At 43.0% G+C, this 17,842-nt stretch overlaps 1 protein-coding gene across 1 annotated transcript in view; it reads right to left on the reverse strand.

Moving 5' to 3' along the window:
- The window catches only part of HYDIN (HYDIN axonemal central pair apparatus protein), an 84,245-nt gene extending 67,759 nt beyond the window's left edge, over positions 1 to 16,486 (reverse strand). Inside the window, exons 1-5 of the mRNA XM_075282213.1 lie at positions 16,421 to 16,486; positions 6,325 to 6,422; positions 4,694 to 4,825; positions 3,872 to 3,991; positions 3,575 to 3,709 (exon numbers count right to left, since the gene is read on the reverse strand). Coding sequence (XP_075138314.1) covers positions 3,575 to 3,709; positions 3,872 to 3,991; positions 4,694 to 4,825; positions 6,325 to 6,402 — 465 coding nt within the window. The 5' untranslated portion in view covers positions 6,403 to 6,422; positions 16,421 to 16,486. The remainder of the gene's footprint in view (positions 1 to 3,574; positions 3,710 to 3,871; positions 3,992 to 4,693; positions 4,826 to 6,324; positions 6,423 to 16,420) is intronic.
- Between the last annotated feature and the right edge of the window lie 1,356 nt (positions 16,487 to 17,842).

A 17,842-nucleotide genomic window follows, 5' to 3' on the forward strand; every position in this document is an offset into this window, starting at 1 on the left:
TGTAAATTGGCTAGTAAACTAATCCCTAATGGGGCTAAACAGTATATACAGCTCTAGTGGAGACACTCTCATAAACTTGTTGTTAAAACCTGTGTTTATATCATGAATATTTCCTCCTTCTATCCCCTGCAAGATAAGCATTATGTCAGATATGAAACAAGTGAGCAACCTCTATTTATGGGTGATTTCAAGAAATGCATTCTAAAAGATATACGCTCTCCAAAAACCTTCCTGAAGTACTATAATATGTGGATAACTGAAGAGACACAGCCATAATTATTTATAATAATCTCCGAAATCACTTTCTCTCCTGTGGAGTAACCCGACAATCAGCCTGTAATCTGTGCTGTGATGCATCCCTCTGACTCCTAAGCTCAGAGCAACAGCACAGCGGACTCCTGGGCAGAATACAGAACATGGGCCATTTGGCAGCTTACTACAAGGGAGTGAAAGTTAATACACAGATACACAGTCACTGAAGATGGTGGAAACTGCCAATTCTTAGCAAATCACTGAGTAGGTGGTTCCAGGGCAATAAAATATAACTTTTATTAGATAATGCAACTAAAAAATGTGCCATAGTGAAACAAAACAAAAAAAGTTTATTCGCGGACATCCGCTTTTTTGTCATATACATAAAAATAGGTGAGGATTATCCAGAGACCCCTGGAATGATTCTGGACATGGGTCTCGTGGTAGACTATGAAGAAAGATAATGTCCAACCACCTATTTTATAAAAATACTAGCTTTTACCCGCGACTTCGCCTGCGGTGATTTGAGAATTTGGGCGGACACAGACGTGTGAAACTGTAAAAGTGCTTTAAAAAGTTTGGTGGGATAGCAAATGTGATGTGTTATATTGTGTATGTAGTGATACAGACAATGTGATGTGTTATATTGTGTATGTAGTGATACACACAATGTGATGTTATATTGTGTATGTAGTGATGCAGACAATGTGATGTTATATTGTGTGTGTAGTGATGCAGACAATGTGATGTTATATTGTGTATGTAGTGATACACACAATGTGATGTTATATTGTGTGTGTAGTGATGCAGACAATGTGATGTTATATTGTGTATGTAGTGATACACACAATGTGATGTGTTATATTGTGTATGTAGTGATACACACAATGTGATGTGTTATATTGTGTATGTAGTGATACACACAATGTGATGTGTTATATTGTGTATGTAGTGATACACACAATGTGATGTTATATTGTGTATGTAGTGATGCAGACAATGTGATGTTATATTGTGTGTGTAGTGATGCAGACAATGTGATGTTATATTGTGTATGTAGTGATACACACAATGTGATGTTATATTGTGTGTGTAGTGATGCAGACAATGTGATGTTATATTGTGTATGTAGTGATACACACAATGTGATGTGTTATATTGTGTATGTAGTGATACACACAATGTGATGTGTTATATTGTGTATGTAGTGATACACACAATGTGATGTGTTATATTGTGTATGTAGTGATACACACAATGTGATGTTATATTGTGTATGTAGTGATGCAGACAATGTGATGTTATATTGTGTGTGTAGTGATGCAGACAATGTGATGTTATATTGTGTATGTAGTGATACACACAATGTGATGTGTTATATTGTGTATGTAGTGATACACACAATGTGATGTGTTATATTGTGTATGTAGTGATACACACAATGTGATGTGTTATATTGTGTATGTAGTGATACACACAATGTGATGTGTTATATTGTGTATGTAGTGATACAGACAATGTGATGTGTTATATTGTGCATGTAGTGATACACACAATGTGATGTGTTATATTGTGTATGTAGTGATACACACAATGTGATGTTATATTGTGTATGTAGTGATGCAGACAATGTGATGTGTTATATTGTGTATGTAGTGATACACACAATGTGATGTGTTATATTGTGTATGTAGTGATACACACAATGTGATGTGTTATATTGTGTATGTAGTGATACACACAATGTGATGTGTTATATTGTGTATGTAGTGATACAGACAATGTGATGTATTATATTGTGTATGTAGTGATACAGACAATGTGATGTGTTATATTGTGTATGTAGTGATACAGACAATGTGATGTGTTATATTGTGTATGTAGTGATACAGACAATGTGATGTGTTATATTGTGTATGTAGTGATACAGACAATGTGATGTGTTATATTGTGTATGTAGTGATACACACAATGTGATGTGTTATATTGTGTATGTAGTGATACAGACAATGTGATGTGTTATATTGTGTATGTAGTGATACACACAATGTGATGTTATATTGTGTATGTAGTGATACACACGTGATGTGTTATATTGTGTATGTAGTGATACACACAATGTGATGTGTTATATTGTGTCTGTAGTGATACACACAATGTGATGTGTTATATTGTGTCTGTAGTGATACACACAATGTGATGTGTTATATTGTGTATGTAGTGATACAGACAATGTGATGTGTTATATTGTGTATGTAGTGATACAGACAATGTGATGTGTTATATTGTGTATGTAGTGATACAGACAATGTGATGTGTTATATTGTTATGTGAGTGAGTAGAGTGAGGGCTACTCCTTAGGTGACAGTAAGAAGTGTGCAGGCAGGTTGAGGCAGGAAATGCCAGGCAGTGTGTGTGAGTCTATAGCTGATGTGTTATATTGTGTATGTAGTGATACAGACAATGTGAATGTGATGTGTTATATTGTGTATGTAGTGATACAGACAATGTGATGTGTTATATTGTGTATGTAGTAATACAGACAATGTGATGTGTTATATTGTGTATGTAGTGATACAGACAATGTGATCTGTTATATAATGGAAATCTATATGTAAATGTGAGTAGAGCGAGGGCTACTCCTGAGGTGACAGTAAGGAGTGGGCAGGCAGGTTGAGGCAGGAAATGCCAGGCAGTGTGTGAGTCTATAGCTGGGGCTAGGAGTCCTGCTTTTGTGAGTCTCCTGCAAGGAAGCCATGTTGTTTAGTGGCACCAAAAGTAGCCTGTGACTCAATCCTAAAGGGAAAACTATGTTTTTGGAAAATTGCATGCAAATCCGTCCAGGCGTTTTAGCGTGATTGAGGGACATACATCCAAACTCACAAACATCCAAACATCCAAACACACAAACTTTCACACTTATAATATTAGTAGGATTCTGACCAAGTGTCTCTGATAATACAAACAAGAACTCCCTTAAGTCAGAGAAGATACCCTCAATGTCATATAGTATCAGACTGTATCCTCAACATACATACATAGTACACAGATAGTAATAACATTGTTAGACTCTGTGTCTCTTCAGCTATTCAGCTTCCACCCATTCTAGTAGTTTGGGGCTGTTTTCCAAGATGAAAGATTATCTCTAACAAGCATTTGTCACTACAAGAAATGAACTCCGTATGGAACTCCGTCATTCTACTAACTCTTCTCCCATTTCTACAATCTTGTCTGTAATGACTGAGAGGGGCCATAGAAGATGCTAAGCAGGAAGCTTCTAGTGATGAGTCCTCCACCTACAGTGGACATGCCTTTAGATTACCTTATTCTCCTCAGGTGTAAAGAGGATACGGAAAGTTGATGGCATGCCTGGAGCCACTTTGTGACACACATCATTGGGACTGATAATTTGAAAGTATGGTGAACTCTCTTGGGTGACTTTTACTAGTCGAGGAACCTGAAAAGGTAAAAAGTAATGACGATGAGATTTACACTACACTTAAAAGCTTTATTGCCCCTGGGCCATAACAGATAAGTATGTATGATAAACTACCCATATACACCATATGCTGTATGATATGATATGTAACCAATACACATACAGGAGGCAGGAGCTCACCTTGTCATTGTTCCTTAAGATTAGTGGAACTTCATACGTCTCACAGGGAATGTAGTTCTGGAAGACAATTTCTGATGGGAAAGGCTGGAAAAGGGCTTGCTCTACATCCACCGAGGAGAACTACAAGAAACATTGAGAATAAGTCATAACAGGAGGCAAATATATTATTAACAGCTGTCACACATAGGCCCTGGAAGCCTCCGTCACATAAAGCTGCTATAATGACTGCAACTGATTGAGCAGCAACCTCTTATTTCAATCCGTTTGATACTGCTGTTTTCTCATTAGATAAGTAGTGTCATATGCAACTGGAGTCCGCTCATCTCCATATTTCCTCAGAAACAGCATGGCAGTTTGAACAAATCTAAACCAGGCATGAAGGCTATGTCTCTAACTAGCAGACTAAGGGCTAGTTCACACGGGGCAAGAGTGGGCGGATTTTGGCACGGAATCCTTCTCAGAATCTGCCCCCTCACAATAGAGGTCTATGTAGACCATTGGATTCTTTTTTCCGCTAACATATTGTTCCCACTAGTGGAAAAAAGAAGCAAGCTGCCCTTTCTTCAGGTGGATTCTGTGGCTGATTCAGCTGCGGCATCTGCCTCGCATCGGCTCCCTCCGGACCAGGCCCATTCATTTGGGCCTAATCTGGAGCGGAAAGCACTGCACCGGCAACCCGTCGCGGCAGCCACGACGGAATATGCACACACGGAATCCCCATCTTGAACTAAGGCTAAAACTGTGAAGAAATAAGCAACATATCCCTTAGATATAAAATACAAAATATATGCAACACTAAATATACCAGAAAACAGTACGCACCTTCTGATGGGTGGTCTCACTCATATCAAGTATCTGAATGATCCTCGGAGGATGCATCTCTCTAGTGTTGGCCAATCGCTGCTCTGTTGTAAATGACATCTCTCGCAGAAATGCTGATGGAGTCAGGGTCATCTAACAGGAAGAACGAGGGAATCTGTATTAACAGATGGATGCACCAGCACACTAAACACTGAATATTTGACATTAGAACAGTACCCCTAGTACTGATCACTCCATTACAAATAATACATGCTTGAGCTGAGTCGCTCCAAAAACTTATATCAAGAAGGATGACGAAAGCATGAAAATGTTCTATTTGACTCCTTTTAAACGATGTTGTCCTTACAGTTGACTCATACTACACTAGTGTGTATTGACTAGTAGTGATACCACCAGTGTCGTCTGATTTTACTAGAATGTCCTTCATATAGGAATTAATGTGTAAGTCACATTGGAGTAAATTTCCTGAGCCTTGTAATTTGTAGCAGGCAACCTGTAGCAGAAGGACAATAAGCCATTACTCTGCATGTATTGGCCCTGGCTCCTGATAGAAGCAGTGCCATGTGGAGCTGGCTCCTTACCCTGCTGATACTTTAAAGTAGTCGGCACAAAATACATTACTTTTAGTGGTACAAATGTAAGCTCCTGAGCAGTGCCGTGTGGAAATGGCTCCTTACCTGACCTCACTGATACTTTAGAGTAGAGGGCACAATATACGTTACTTTTGTTGACATGGATATTGGTCCTAGCCGTGTGGAGCTTCACTACTCTTTACCAGCCCTTACTGATAATTTATACACTCTCTACCAATAAGTATTTGGACACCCAGTAAAGTCTGGCGGAAGTGTAGTTATGGTCTGGGGGTGCTTCTCCTGGTATGGACTGGGACCCTTTGTCCCAGTGCATGGTAAACTCAATTCTGACACCTATTGCACTATTTTAGATAACAGTGTGCTTCTTACATTATGGCGGTTCTTTGGGTCAGACCAATGTTACTTCCAGGATAACAACGCCATTTTGAACCCTATCGAGCACCTCTGGGAAGAGTTGGATCGCCGAACTAAGGGGTGCAACAGCCGTCCAAAATTGGTGAAAAAAAACTTACCTGTCTTCTCCAAGCCGAATGGAATAAAATACCAATTAGCCCTCATACAAGGACTTGTGGAAAGCATGCCCCTGAGGGTTGAGGCTGTAATTGCCGCTCAGACTACAGGTGTCCAAATACTTATTGGTAGACAGTGTATTAGTCGGCACAATATACATTGCTTTTACTGGCACTGCTCTGGCCCCTGATATGAGCAATGCAATGTGGAGCTGGCTTAATACCTAACCCCTGCTTATACTTTACGGCCGTGGGCACAATATGCATTAACTTTTTCGGTGCAGGTACTGGTCCTTGATCCTGTTTTAAGCAGTTAATGTGTGTGGAGATACCTCCTTACCTGCCCCACTGAACCTGAGGCAGAGATGAAGTCATGGTCCTGGTGGGGGGCAAGCATTATTTGTGAACAGCTGTTTGACTTGATTTGTTTGTGCCCTGGATAATCCCTGGGTTCAGTCACCGACATCTGTCAGACTAAGCCTTGCAATGATGGATAAAAAAACGACCCAATTTATGGAGCACTTATTACCATGTTGGCGGCCTCTTCATGTCTGGTCAGCTTTGGATTGCGCGGAGCTTGGACTTTGCTCTGGATACTGCTTGGCATGTCTGAGGGGCTCAGTACATCTGAGAAGAGAATGAAGCATTATTTCTGGGTACCACAGCTCTTCCTCCAGTAAATCAACAATGACCTTCATACACACATATATGCATGCACAGCCTGTAGCAGCCATCATGTTCAGGCAACAACTATGCTGAGGAGACTTTCTCATCAAACAAACAACTTTACTGGACAGGCAAACAACAGACTTCAGTGAATAAGCCCCCCCCCCCCCCGCAGACTCCTCTTCTAATTCTACTTAACAGTTTCTAACTTATATCTATTTCTGGAAAAGCTGAGTGACAATTAAAATGTCCACAGTTATCACAAGAGTTGTCACTCTCCTCCTAAGTCAGCTGTTATGCAGTAGCGTGATTGATCTCTTGCTCTTATAAGCAGCAGATTCAATATTTCAGGACCCTAGGAAAGCCATGTGATACACTCACCTATACTGGATGTCCGTCAGCTTTCCTCCGAAACCAAAAGAGACTCAACAACTGATATTTACTACAGATTATTTTCTTCCTAGAGTTAAATATATCTTCCTCACAGGTGAACCTAAAAGGGTAAACTATATGAGATAGTATAACCAGATATAACTCTTTAGATTCTGCACCCGGATATCATCCTGATAGTAATGGACAGGCAGCAAAGCCCCAATTTGAGCTCCCTACAACATGAAAATGAAGCTAAAGTGGGGAAAGGGAGCACTACTTGACTTCTAAAGGCATGGCGTGGCACTCCGCTTGCAGGAAATATCCACTAACATCTATCAGTAAAACAATATCTCTCTCCTTCTCCATTTCTTAGACGCAACATGAATTGCTATATGTTGTCCCCTTCTTCTACAATATAATAAGTTCCTTTAATGTTTGACCATCGGTCAGAATTTTGTTCCAAACAGAAAAAAGGTTGAGATGGAGCTGGATGCCACTCCTGCTGCAGTAAATTTTCGGTTTTGCCTTCATATTGAATCATATTATTATTATTATTATTATTATTATTAATAATAATAATAAATAGATTGTAAAGTACAGCAAAATGTGCTCAAAGGCAGCAAACAACTAGTGATGAAGGGCGATAACACTAGCAATAATAGATAGAGATTGTACTGCTGAGGGAATTATTCTGGTATGACCAACGTACAGTATATTGTAATGATAGTGAGTATAGATAATAATGTTGAGAGCCGTTCGGGTATCGCCAACAAACATGATAATGCATAGTACTGGCTGGAATTAACAACGTAGCTAAAAGGTAATGATGTGAGGAATTATATGGGTATAGATAACAGATGTTACCAGATAGTGATGATGGGCGTTATACTGGTGTGTCCATCATATAATACATGATAATTAATCACCCGGTTATGGAAAATGTAAGCTTTTAATACTGAGGTATTTGAGCAAAATCTTGGTTGACTATTCATAGCATGATGACATTAAGGTCCATTCATAACTATAAGCATACAACTCCCATCACTATTGATGTGCACCTCTATTAACCATCCCCAGCGGGATGAGGAACCTTATACCAGTAGTCTTCAACTTGTGGTAATAAATGAGCTGCAGGATGAAGACCGCTGCTATCTGCAGTACAGAGTCCAGCACACAGGCTGCAGCCTCATACTTCATAGGGTTGTGGTTGCACTATTGTTATATCTCACATGGCCACAGTGTATAGACTTGTGCCCGCTCCCTCCTCTAAGAATGATTTGCATATTACTTATATAATAGGGAAAGGATTCACATTGTGTCTTCTTTATTCCTTCTATCATGTCTGATGCCCCCTAGGAGCAGGGAAGGGGAGGGGGGTTAGGCTGACACTCCACTTTGCTGTGTCCTGAAATCCCTGTTTCACATCTTCCATTTCTGTTCCATTCAGGGACATTAATCTATCCTTAGCAAGCAGATTACAGCTGTCAGGGGGATTAGTGCTGACCTGACACTCAGAATATGGGTTATGTTTACAGCAATATGAATGATGTTAAAGCAACCTCCCAGAGCTCAGCACCAACACAGTCCACTTGACCACTATAGTGGAACTATTCAATAACAAGTGTTATAAAACAAGTTAGACCCAGTTCACAAGATCACAGGCTGTGGCGACAAACAACACACTTCCACCATTAAGAGGGGGATACACTGATCGCCACATCGAAGAACCCTTCCTCTCACTCCCCAGCATCCTAAGGTGCCCAGTTCTTGGAATTGTCAGGTAAAATCTAGCTTCTCTTCTCAACCAATCTAAGAAGCTTTCCAAGCTATTTCCATTCCAAGTTGTTTTCCACATTTACAAACAAACCTCCCCTCAAGCTGTACTTCAAGCAGCTTACTTACTAAGAGCAAGGAAACGGGCCCTTCATGCGGTACAAGGCCATTCCTGCCTGGCGTAAACTGGACAATGACTGGTGGCTCCGGGGCTACCACTGCTGCAAACCACTGACTCCAGCCGAAGACATCTACAAGCAGTTTGTATATTCTCTTGGTGTTTTTGTAGTTTTCCTACAGGTACTCCAGTTTTCTCCCATATTCTAAAGACATACTGATAGGGAACTTAGATTTTGAGCCCTGTATGTACAGTACAGTGACAGATGTTTGTAAGGGAGCATTCACACTTGCACCCCTGTTCATTTGAATGGGTTTTTTTTAAAGCAAACCGCTAGTGCCCATATGCAGCCTCTCTGCAGGGAAACCATTTTTCTGGATGGACACAAAGTCCTGCATGTCCGACTTTATGTCCATGCAAAAAGAATGGTTTCACTGCGGAGAGGACTGAAGGTTTGCTTTAAAAATGAATGGCTTTTAAAACTGACCATCAGGAAGCCTTCCCCTATACGGTTTCTCCGGGGAATAGGGCGGGCGGACATGGGGTGTAAGTGTGAATGCCCCCTAAAAGCGCTACAATCGAGCCTTGTAACCTACTGTCCAGCACCTCGTCCTACACATGGAGGTTCTCGCTAGCCTCATATGGCTACAAGCCCAATACAGTTTTACCACCCTAACCCTGCCAGGAATTCACCAAGCACACCTGGGGCACCATTGCTCCCAGGAATCTACCTTGCACATGGATGCCCAATGCCTAGTCCCAAGTAAGTGTTTTACTTGGCCCACTTGAGGAATGCTCCAACCAGGAATATGAAGACCACAGCGCATGCTACAGCAGCTAGTGGAAGTCATCCAGTGTCAGGGGCTAAAACCAAGCTAATCATAGGAATCACATAAAAGTAGGGGAAAAAAACTGGATGCAGGAACTGGAACTGAAGGGGACTTCTCACTTCAGTGCTTGACCGCAAAGGTTCTTCAGTTCGTGGCTGGAGAAGTTCTTGCTGTGACCTCACAGTTTTTCCTAAGTCTTCCCCTTACTTTCATTCATCCCAGTCTTCATCTCCTAGTCAACAGCTTGATTGCTTGAAAGTAGTTGGATTTGATCACGTCGTGCTCTTCCTAACTCAACAGCCAAGCTGAACCTGTATGGATGGGTCATCTAACCACAGGGTGCTGGTCCACATAGCCAAGAAGGAGCTGTAGAACCACAGACTCTGCCCTTCTTCCTCTGAACTCTCAGCTTTACCTCCCTGCTACACTTGAATTCTCCAAAACTTAGTCAGTCACACTTGGCTAGGTCCCAGAAGCTGTTCCTCTGCCCTCATTGGGATTAATAAACCCCTGGGGCACTCATCAGGGATTCTCCAAAAGACCAACCTGCAGCCAGCACAGAAGTTTGTTCACCAGCTCTCCCATCACTTTGGTGATGTCAATGGTCAAAAGCAACTGCCATGGCTTCTTGTCACCATCAAATAATCCCCACCCATTGGGACATCACTTGGCTGGAGGTACTCAGTTTGGACAACTCTCCTTCTGTGGCCAGAGGTTAGACTGCACTGATGCCCACTGGTAACATGGAACAGCAACTCCTCTCCTCGGGGCCCTCGTAAAGTATACTCTGGCCCTGTGGCCCATTAGTATGGCACCTATAGATCTGCAAGGAATAGCTCTGTGCTGTTGGCTAAAGTGTGGCTGCAGACCAAGGCTTGAGACCTCTGTCCCATCTCTACCACAGTAGCCTACTCCAGGGTAACCTCTACACCCATACAACCCAACTTTTCACTCAGTACTGCCCTTCTCCTTCAGGACTCCATCCTTACACTCCTAGAACTCAGGGATGCTTGGGCTCCAAATCCTCCAACGTATGAAAAGTCCAACAGTGAGACTGCCTGAGCCCTCCAGAGCAGGAGTATTCAGTTTGGAACATGCGTCCATAACGGCGTGCGTTCCAGCTGAATAGCGTTGCTGCAGAGAGTAGCGCGGCTTCTCAGTGGCTAAAGCCATCAGAAATGTGTATTTTCTGATGGCTTTAGGCATACCTCGCAACTTTTGAAGATTAGAAAGAGGGAGAAAATATGCGGCGCGCGCGCAGAGCGCTGCAGCGAATTTAGCTCCACCCACTTTTATGTTGACTCCGCCCATTCTCATTAATTTTTCATGTGCTCCCACACAGTATAATCCTCCTACAGTCACCCGTACATTATATGTCCCCCCGCCATCTCTCCCCCAGTTTCATATAACCCCTTCATCTGCCCCCAGTTTCATGTCCCCCATCTCTTCCCCCAGTTTCATGTCCCCATCTGTTCCCCAGTTTCATGTTCCCCCATCTCTGCCCAGAGCTTCATGTCCCTCCATCTCTGCCCCCAATGTCATGCCGTCCCCCCCTTCATCTGCCCCTTCATTATGTTCCACCTTAATGTTTAAAACAAACCAAAAAACACACTTACACTCACCTTCCAACGCTCCCCCGCTGCCCGCTCAGTCTCGCTCACTCATATAGTTGTAGCCGCGATGTGACATCATCACATCGCGGCTACACATAAAGAAGCCGCAGCACAGCGTTAAAGCAGGAGCTGGCTGTGACAGCTCCTGCTTTAATCGCCTGTGTTTTCAACTCATCGGCGTCCTCCGGGTGCCGATCAGTTGAAACCGGGACATACCTCCCACCGGTTGGGAGGTATGTGGCAACCCCTGTGTTTTGGTTGTTCGACCCCCGCCGGGGTCGCGATCCACAGGTTGAGAACCGCTGAGCTAGGTAGTAAGAGGACAAAGTCGTCATTAAATATTTCCAACTCCGTCTCACTGTACCAACCCACTGAACTTTTTATTTATTTATTTTTTTTATCACTTCATATCCATTTTATCTGGTTCATGACTAGGTACATTTTCATGTTTTTTGGTACAAGTGATTTTGAAGGGTATAACATTTTTTTTATTATTTAGGTTATTGAAATAAGTTTTAAACTAGGATCCCACATAGTGGGCCACAGCAAAAAAGTGTTTTGGGAAAAACTGCAGCAGCGAAACATTGCAGTTTTTCCCACAGTACTTTGATAGAAAGTCTGCAACGGTTTTGAAAATTGTAGCATTTCCGCTGCTCGTATTTTTTAGAATCCCATCCTCTTTGCAGTGATTGTAAAATGCCACAGTCAAAATGCGGCGTCTAAAGCCGGGGCCCCTATGGGACGTAAATGCCGTGATTTGCCTGTGGCGGAGACGCTGCGGGAAAAATCGCGGCGTTTTACAGTGCAAGCAAAGGGGATGGGATTCATGTGAATCCCATGCCCACTTTGCGGAAGAAATCGCAGCGCGGACACGCTGCGATTTGCACAGCCGTTGCAGCTTTGCAAATCGCAGCATGTCAATTATATCTACGGAAATGCTGTTGGCTTTCCCTTGGATATAATGTTAAGAGAAAGTCCGCAGAGGAAAACTCTATGAACTTTCTTTTAAAAGTGCTGCAGAAAGAACCGCAATGCGTTCACGACGTTTCTTTCCGCAGAGCTTTAGCTTAGGCTAAGGCCCCACGTTGCGGAAACGCATGCTTTTTTTGTTGCAGTTTATTGAGCCAAAGCCAAGAATGGCTACAGAAGGAATGGGACAGATATAGGAAGTTCTTACACCTCTACCTTCTGCTCAATCTAATCTTGGCTTTGGCTCAAAAAAGCGCAACAAAATCTACAACAAAAAAAGCTACGTTTCCGTGATCTGGGGCTTCAGCCTTAGGAAGCCTTCACACAGAGTTTACGCTCAGCTCATTCTGAACGTAAACTCATTCAGAATGAGCGGCGTTAAAACAGATCCCATTGATTTCTATGGGTGCCAGCATACGCGCACTTCACACACTATGGAGAGGGTCTGTTAACTGATTTGCTGGTTCATATTTCAGTCATCATTTACGCCATAAAATTGGGGTTACTGGCCCCACCCTCACAACACCCACTTTTTAGAAAGTGCAAAGGGCAGAGTAAATTCTGCTTTGTGGCATTTCAGATGAGAAAACTTAGGTCAATATTATTACGCTTCGCTCAATAATAAACCTCCCCCACTTTTTCTGTACTAAGTCTGAGAATCATCCTGTATAATACTCTGGAGCTGCACTCACTATTCAGCTGGTGGATACACTATGTACTTACATTACTTATCCTGGGTTACAGTTTGAATTATACTCCAGAGCTACAGTAACTGTGTAATATAACCATGGAGGAGCAGGTATTGTCCACTAGCTATAGTTCTATTACTGCAGACTGTACCGTACATAACATTAAATAAGGGGAGAGCATCTCTTCAATGCTCAGTGGATAGAAGATACATCACATAAGCCGTCATGCATATCTGAATGAGTAAGTGCTCTGTGACCTACATGCTGGCATCTTCAGTCACTTCAATGAATCAGGGGGCACTGTCTTACACAAAAAAAAATCTATGTTTAAATACAGGACCTCCAGAAGCCAGTGCCTGACTCATTATAGGATTTATTTTCATATACATTATATTTAGAACACAATGATATTACACTAATATTACATGAGAATTGTCTTTATTATATGTGAGATATTATGTAGTACATAATATTACATGGGGATGAGTCAATTACATGTGTGATATTAAATAGGAAGCAGATATAAATCATATGTCACGTTAGGCCTGGTTCACATCTGCGTTTGGTAATCCGTTCGGGGAGTCTGCATGAGGACCCTCCGAACGGACTACATTCATACATGCATTTGTAAGTGGTGTTCAATGAACGCACATGAACCCCATAGACTATAACGGTGTCCGTGTGTTTTTTATGCAGTCTCCGCACGAGTCATGCGGACAGGAAAGTGGATCGAGAAGTACTTTTCTGTCTGCATGTTCTGTGCGGACACCGCATGGAAAGCACACAGAGCCCATTATAGTCTATGGGGTCTGTGTGATTTCACTGTACACCGCTTGCCAATGCATTCAGTAGTCTATTCGGGGGGAGGGGGGCCCCATGCGGACTCCCTGAACGGATTACCGAATGCAGATGTTAACCAGGCCTTACATAGAGGTGCTTCTGCATTACAAGCAAAATTGCTCAATAGGGCATCTGTATTACAAGGGCGGATGTCCGTGTTGCATGTGTGATATTACATTAAATGGGTATTCCCAGCTGAAGGATCCTATTTATACTGCTGGTTTATGTAAATCGAAAAGTTTTCCTAAATATATTGCTTTAGCAATGCTGCTTTAATTTCCTGCTATGTAAAATTATTCCTCCCATTGTTTAGACAGCATTTCCATAGAGCCAGACCTGAGTGATAAGATAGGACATATGACATCACTCACTGCTCTCACTGTTATCTACAGCTTTGCTGTTCAGCTGTGTCTGTTATCTCTCTATGTAAAGACACAGATATCACTGAGTCCTTCTCTCATTATTCCATCAGCATCTATATTAGATTTCTAGTAATCATGAGTATTGTGATACCCTATTGCTCCAAAAATAATCCCTACCCCCAAAATATGCCCTAGCTTGATTTTGCAGGGTTTTTGGAGTAGGCTTGAACTATAAGCCGTAGTTAAAAAATAAGCCCTAATTACAGTCAGCGCCTCCAACGCTAGGTTATGTCACATGACGTCACTGATGAGAACAGGCATACCGTAGCTCCCAAACATCCAGGTCAGGTGCCCCGCTACCTCCTGCCATGGCATGGAGAAATCCGCTCACCCACTCCAGAGTCCTGCTTCCCGAGTGCCGACTCCTGGATCCCACCTACCAACCGCTACTATGTCGTGGGCTTGGCTACCTACGTGACCAGAATTAAGGTGGCACTCCTGGTTGTTCATTACAGCACCCCCCCCCCCTTCCCCTTAGCGTAGAGGAGAGGAGATAGAGAGGGCACGGTGCTACTGCCACACAAAGTGTTTAGAGAAAGAGAGTGGCAGTAAGTTTGTTTAAGGCCTTCTGACACTGCACCATCAACTGCGAATGTAAGTTACGGTAACTAACTTCAACCCTTTTACAAGATTCATCTGGAGTGAATCAGAAAAGATTCTGATTCACTCCAGTACCTGTAAAATAAGACCTACCCTCAAAATAAGCCCTAGTTCTTTATTTGGAAAAAAAATATTATAAGAACCTGTTTTCTTTTCAGAGAAACAGGGGAAGTTCATAGTGTTCTGCTGAGTAAGCTGGGGAGGAGGCGGCTTTGTCAGTTTGATAAGGAATACAGGAAGTGAATTCAGTGCACTGTCTGCTTTCACGATTTGTGCCTCAGGTGAAGAGCTATTGGTGCTGGTACCACAGCTCTTCACCGTCAGAAGGGCGTTCCTGACAGTCAGCCTATAGCGCTGTACTGTGAGAGCGTGGAGGAACAACCCCGCAGTACTCGTCTATGGACGAGTACTATCAGAATGGGAGGGGGCGTTCCTATATATATATATATATATATATATATATATATATATATATATATATATATATATCAGTGGGGCTGTCCAGTGGCGTAACTACCGCCGTAGCAGCAAAGGCAGCTGCCACAGGGCTCGGGACATTAGGGGCCTGCGTCCCGGGTCATGTGACATCTGACGTCATTGAAGATGGACTACTTCGGAGGCCGACAGCGTAGGAGCCGGAAGATAGGTGAGTAACAGAGTTTTTTTAATGTTTTTCTCCCCCTGGATCTCCGATTATTATACTCTGGGGTCTGAAAAGACCCCAGAGTATAATAATTGTTTATGGGTGTCCACAGTGGGATATAATACTGTGTGCAGGGGACACAATACTGTGTGCAGGGGCCACTATGGGGGATAATACTGTGTGTAGGGGCCACTATGGGGGATAATACTGTGTGCAGGGGCCAATATGGGGCATAATAGAGCACGCAGGAATGCGTAGGAGGGGGTCGGTCGAGGTCTTCAGCGTCGGTCGGGGGGGGGCCATGTCAAAAGTTCGCCATGGGGCCCCGCCATTCCTAGTTACACCACTGGGGCTGTCTCTATTACATGTGCATGTGTGATATGACATTAGCACTGTTTGTAACTCCGTTTTCATGAAACCTCTCATGCCGCGTCCGGCCGTGAGCACCAGTGAGTGTTTTATGCGCTCCGTGGCGAAACCATTTTTTTTTAAAACCGGACACAGAGTACTGCATGTCCGACTCTGTGTCCGATTTAAAAAAAAAACGGTTTTGCCGCAGAGAGCATAAAACGTTCACCACCGCTCATGGCCGGAGACTATTCAAGCCCATTCAAATGAATGGGCGTCAAACATGCCGGCAGGTTTCTGTTTCCTGCCCCTGTTTTGTGCAGGAAACGGAAACCTGCAGAACGGAGACCGGGCGCAGCTATGAATGAGCCCTAAATGTGTAATATTACGTGGGGGTTGTCTGTATTACATGTGTGATATAACATAGGGGAACCGTTTTGAATACATGTGAGGTATTACATTGTCTTTATGTCAAGTGAGCTATAAACTAGGACTGTCTGTATACATGTGTCTGTATACATGTGTGATATAACACTATTACATAATAGACACTTTGTATTACATGTGTGATACTATGCTGAGGGACTGTCTGTATAACGTGTGGTGTTGCACTGAGGTGTATGTATTACGTGTGTCATGTTACACTGAGGCAGTGTCTATTACAAGTGTAACATCACGCTATGAGGGCCGCCATATCCCCTGTGCGCTCTCGGTAGTGCTCGCTACTTTAGACTGTACTCACCGGTTTCGGGACGTCTAGTTCCCAATGTTTCTCTCTACTCCTGTGAGACCTTTAGTTAGTATCGTCACCATAACAACCAGCGGTGACCTGCCAACAAACTATTCTGTGATTGGGTGTCTTCGCGTCTTCGGTTACTGTAGAGACCAGTTGTCCTGCCTATCTGATGTGTACAGGTGAGCGCTGTAATAAGAGGGAGTAATACAGAAATGTCGCCTCCATGTCCCCGGCAGACATGTCTCCATAGCCCCATTCCTCTTTACAGCGCACGCATCCAAGCGCTCTCTTCTTCATGGTTGCAAATGTAGTGTTCCCTGGCTGGATCCTAGGCATGGCCCCCTGACTCAACCGTGTATCAACGGCCTTATTTCCCTCACTGAGCCTCACTGTCTAATTACACCCCCTCTCCAATCATAACCGTCTGGCCAGCGCTGGGGCTCAAACTTTTAACAAGAGGTTCAGTGGGAGAAGAGGAGGTGATCGGGAGCCATACAAATTTTGTGGGGGTGGGAAGCAGGATGGGTGGTGTGTGCAGCGTGCCACACAGCTCTCCAGGAATGAGAGGCGGCAATGCGCAATGTGCCCTGAAAATTTATAAGTCAAACCTCCTTTTGGAGCTCCCTACAATACCTGGAGTGTTCTCTGCCCCCCATAAGTTATCACCCCATATATTAAATGTGTTATCCAACGTTCTAATATCGATGGCCTACCAGCAGATCAGCTTTTCTTAGACAGTGTGGCTACTGCTAAAGGGATTCTATCACTAGAATAGAGAATACCCTTTGTAAACTAAATACATGTAGGAATAAAGTCTCGATCTCACCATATACAGTCCTATGAAAAAGTTTGGGCACCCCTATTAATCTTAATCATTTTTTGTTCTAAATATTTTGGTGTTTGCAACAGCCATTTCAGTTTGATATATCTAATAACTGATGGACACAGTAATATTTCAGGATTGAAATGAGGTTTATTGTACTAACAGAAAATGTGCAATATGCATTAAACCAAAATTTGACCGGTGCAAAAGTATGGGCACCCTTATCATTTTATTGATTTGAATTCCCCTAACTACTTTTTACTGACTTAGGGTGCATTCAGACTACGTAACGCCGGGCGTGTATGAGAGCCGTACACGCCGGTATTACGGCAGACTGCCGAACACTTCCCATTCACTTCAATGGGAGCGCTCGTAAACGCCGCTGTTACGAGCGCTCCCATTGAAGTGAATGGGAAGTGTTCGGCAGCCCTGCTGTAACGCCGGCGTGTACGGCTCTCATACACGCCCGGCATTACGTAGTGTGCATGCACCCTTACTGAAGCACAAAATTGGTTTTGTAACCTCAGTGAGCTTTGAACTTCATAGCCAGATGTATCCAATCATAAGAAAAGGTATCTAAGGTGGCCAATTGCAAGTTGATCTCC

Source organism: Leptodactylus fuscus, chromosome 7, assembly GCF_031893055.1.
Source record: "Leptodactylus fuscus isolate aLepFus1 chromosome 7, aLepFus1.hap2, whole genome shotgun sequence".
In the NCBI taxonomy this organism is placed as follows: Eukaryota; Metazoa; Chordata; class Amphibia; order Anura; family Leptodactylidae; genus Leptodactylus; species Leptodactylus fuscus.